Here is a 3,548-nt window from a genome sequence, read left to right on the forward strand (position 1 = left end):
ATGTGTGTGCACAACGTGTGGGGGTGTATGTATGTGTGTGCACAATGTGTGGGGGGTGTGTATGTGTGTGCACAACGTGTGGGGGTGTATGTATGCGCACAACACATGAGGTGTAGAAGCAAGAGGTTTGTCTGTTTCTATTTGTATGTTTGCATGTGTGCAGGAGCTCAGGGAGTCTGGGATCCAGCCTCAGATCCCCTAGAGCTGGATTTAAAGGCCGCTGAGAGCCACCTGAGGTGGGGGGGCTAGGAACTGAACTCCCGCCAGAGCAGCAAGCACGCTTAATCGCCTCGCCATCTCTGTAGCCCTTCCACCTTAGTTTCTGAGTCAGCATCTCTCATGAACCTGGAGCTCACCAACAGAGTTGGACGGCTGGTTAGTGAGTCCCAGGAATCCCCGTGCTCCTATGCCCCAGCTCTGGGATTACATGTGTATTTCACCTTACCTTGTTTTTGTTTTGTTTGTTTGTTTTTTAAACAGAAGTGATGGAGATTGAACTCAATTTCTCACATCTGTGCAGCAAGCATGCCACCCCCACCCCATCTCCCAGCCTGAGCTCTCAGTATTCCTTGTTTTAGATTTGTTATTACATGAATTCATTTATGTACGCATATGCACCACAGCATGTAGGTGGAGGTGAGAGAGCAAGCTTGAGAGAACCAGTTCTCTTCTCCCAGGGTGGCTTCCGGGGATTTTGAACTCAGGGCATCAGGCTTGGCAGCAGGTACCTTTACCCACTGAGCTATCTTACAGGCTCAGGCCTCAGCTGAGTCCACACCCATTCCTACTCACCTGGGCTCCCAGCACCCGGAGCAGGGAAGTGAGACTGCGCAGGCCACTGATGGCTTTGTCTATGTGCAGCTGAAGCATCCCTGATGGCTGGGAGGAGTTGGCCAGCAGGGCCTGGCCACGCAGGATGGCTTCTGAGAGCAGGGACAGGCCTTGCCAAACTTCTACAGCCTGCTCTTGCACCTAGAGGAGGCAAAAGACTTAGAAAGGGCCATCCAGTGTCTCCCTGGCTATCAGACACCCTAGCGGCTAGGTAGAAGGAGCAGTAAAGCAAGCAGTAAGGTTTGTTGAATGGATGCTACCATATCCCATCAGGCACTGTCTTTATCATTCTTTCTCCCACACTATCGGGGTTCGGGGTATGAGACTGAGACCCACCCACCTCTAGAAAGGGGAAAAAATAGAACTCACCTCCATTCTTTTCCAAGCATTGAAGTTGACTTTGGTGTCTGGGACTGTAATGTTCTCACTCAGTCTGGGACCTTCTGCACAGCCCATCTGAAAGACACACCATCACGTCAAGACCCCCAAAAAGCCTGCAGATACTCTCTGTCTTTGAGCGTTACTGGGCATGCTTTGGGGGCCACCAGCTTTAGCATTCTTCCCTATTTTACACAGAGTTACGTGTCAAGGGTTTCAAATTTGAGGCTAGCCTCGGCTTATGAAGCTGAGGCTCACCTTGAATTTCTGATCCTCGTACTCCACCTCCCAAATACTAGGGATGTAGGTGAATCGAAACCATGGTTGCTTGTACACAAAGCCAGCACTGTACCAAACTGGGCCACACATCCCCTGTCCAGCTTTATCATTCTTGGGGGGTGGGGGGGTGGAAGAGGTTTGGGACTAAACATCTCATCTTGACCCTAAAGGCAGCGCTAAATAAGAACCCAAATTCCTAGACCCTTAAGAGCCAGTTTCTTTTGGGGGGCCGGGGAGCTTACCGTGACATTCTCGGCCTCTCTGGCCTCCAAGATGTACCTCTCCAGAACGCGACTGTCGCAGATGAGGCGAGGGGGAGCACAGAGGACTGGGAGGCCCAGAGGAAGCAGCAGCAAGGACAGCAAAAGCAGCAGGGTGGGACGTTCTAGAAGAAAGGCAGGCTGAGAGTGAGGCAGGGAGGGGAGGGGGCGGTGGTCCTGCAGAGGCTGGTGTGCTCAGCGAGTCTTTGCTGACCCCGACCTTGCAATTGCTTAGGCTCCCTCGGCCTGAGTGGCTTTCATTCTGCCCCTCGGCGCTGCACACCCCACCCCCCAAGCGACCGGCATCCACTTCTCGGTCAAACTTCACTGTGGGTGCGCGCCAGAGGCTGGCAGATCCTGAGAAGCTGGGACTCCTGGACGCAGGTAATTCTTTGAGCAGCTTCTCACCCACAGAGCAGCGCCTCAGCTCCCTAAAATCCTAAACTTTGTCCCTGCTCTGGATCTCCCCCTTTTTTGTCATTCACGAGGGGGCTCCCCAAACCTCTGTGTGCACGTGGAGGAGGCTGCCCCACCCCCTCTCTCTTCCTTGATCCTTAGCTAGTCGCTGGTCCTTGAACACGGCCACTTCCTGGCCAATAGCTTCAGATGCAAATCCTTGCTCAAACAGGAGCCCCGGAGGTCACAGGTTCCTAGCCTGTGAGTACTCACCGGGCACCCCCATCTCCGCGCCTGGCTGCCGGGGCCCCTTAGCGACCCGGGGCTGGGCCAGTGTCCACGCTGCTAGTCTTCATCCTTGGAAGATCTGTGGGACCAGGTCACCCCACTAGCCTGGAAGAAGGTGGTCACCGTTCAGGGAGCGCGGGCAGAGTGGGGACGCGGTGGCTCTGGCCAAGGGTCTGTTCGGGAACACAGCTAGAAGCAGCCACCGGCCAGGCTTGGTCCGGGGACACTGTGGCTCCGGCCGGGGGTCGGGGATGTTATCAGCATGTGTGCGTGCGCGGGTGGGGGTGGGGGTGAGGCAGTGTGTGCGTGAGGGGTCGCCAGGGGTGGGGGCCACCTGGGGTCAGAGCAAGGGGCAGGACGCCTGGGTCCGGTGCTTGCTGGGGTGGAGCGGGTTGTTCCAGGCACGCACGCTGTCAGGGGGGTCTTCCTTGAGGGGGAGTGGACAGATTCCGATTTCCAGGAGGGGAGCCCAGTGGGGTGCACGTCTGTGAGATGCGCGGGAAGCCTAGACTGAGGTGAGGAGCTGATCTATGAATTGCTGGGCACCAGATCACCTCCTCTGGGGGGCGTCCTTATCCCAGGACAGAGACTTAGATCAGAAATACCTAGGGGCTGGAGTCTGGAAGTAGCCCAAGTGCTTTTGCTCCTTACAGTCTCACGACTTGCTCTAAAAGCCAGAGTTGTCCCTGTTGAGGAACCAGATGCAAGTAAGTAAGGACTGTGGGGTTCCTCCCCGCACCCCTTCTCATTTTCTAGGATCCTAAAAACCCAGAAAGGTAACTTTCAGAAGAGAAAGCCTGTGGCACATTGCTGAGGACTATGGACCATTGATGTGGGGTTCTTGCTTTTGTTTTTGCAGTGCTGGAACCCCAGGCTTTCTGTACATTTGCAAATGCTCAATAACTGAGCCCCCACGCCCTTACTGAGGGATTCTAGGCAAGCACTCTGCTGTTGAGCCACACCCCCAGGCTCACTGGGGGCGCCTTGGCAGGCACTCCACTGTTGAGTTACACCCCTATATCCCCTCACTGGGGGAGTCTTGGCATGCACTCTACAGCTGAGCCACACCCCCAGCCCCTCACTGGGGAAGTCTAAGCAGGTGCTCTACCACTGAGT

The 3,548-nt window shown here is 55.3% G+C and overlaps 1 protein-coding gene across 2 annotated transcripts in view; it reads right to left on the reverse strand.

The window, feature by feature from the left end:
- Positions 1-2,430, reverse strand: part of Epo (erythropoietin) — a 3,240-nt gene extending 810 nt beyond the window's left edge. For both annotated transcript variants that reach the window (XM_013355272.2, XM_013355271.2), the window contains exons 1-4: positions 2,418-2,430; positions 1,731-1,873; positions 1,201-1,287; positions 793-972 (exon numbers count right to left, since the gene is read on the reverse strand). In XM_013355272.2, coding sequence (XP_013210726.1) covers positions 793-972; positions 1,201-1,287; positions 1,731-1,873; positions 2,418-2,430 — 423 coding nt within the window. The remainder of the gene's footprint in view (positions 1-792; positions 973-1,200; positions 1,288-1,730; positions 1,874-2,417) is intronic.
- Between the last annotated feature and the right edge of the window lie 1,118 nt (positions 2,431-3,548).

The sequence above is a fragment of the Microtus ochrogaster genome, unplaced genomic scaffold (assembly GCF_000317375.1).
Source record: "Microtus ochrogaster isolate Prairie Vole_2 unplaced genomic scaffold, MicOch1.0 UNK109, whole genome shotgun sequence".
In the NCBI taxonomy this organism is placed as follows: Eukaryota; Metazoa; Chordata; class Mammalia; order Rodentia; family Cricetidae; genus Microtus; species Microtus ochrogaster.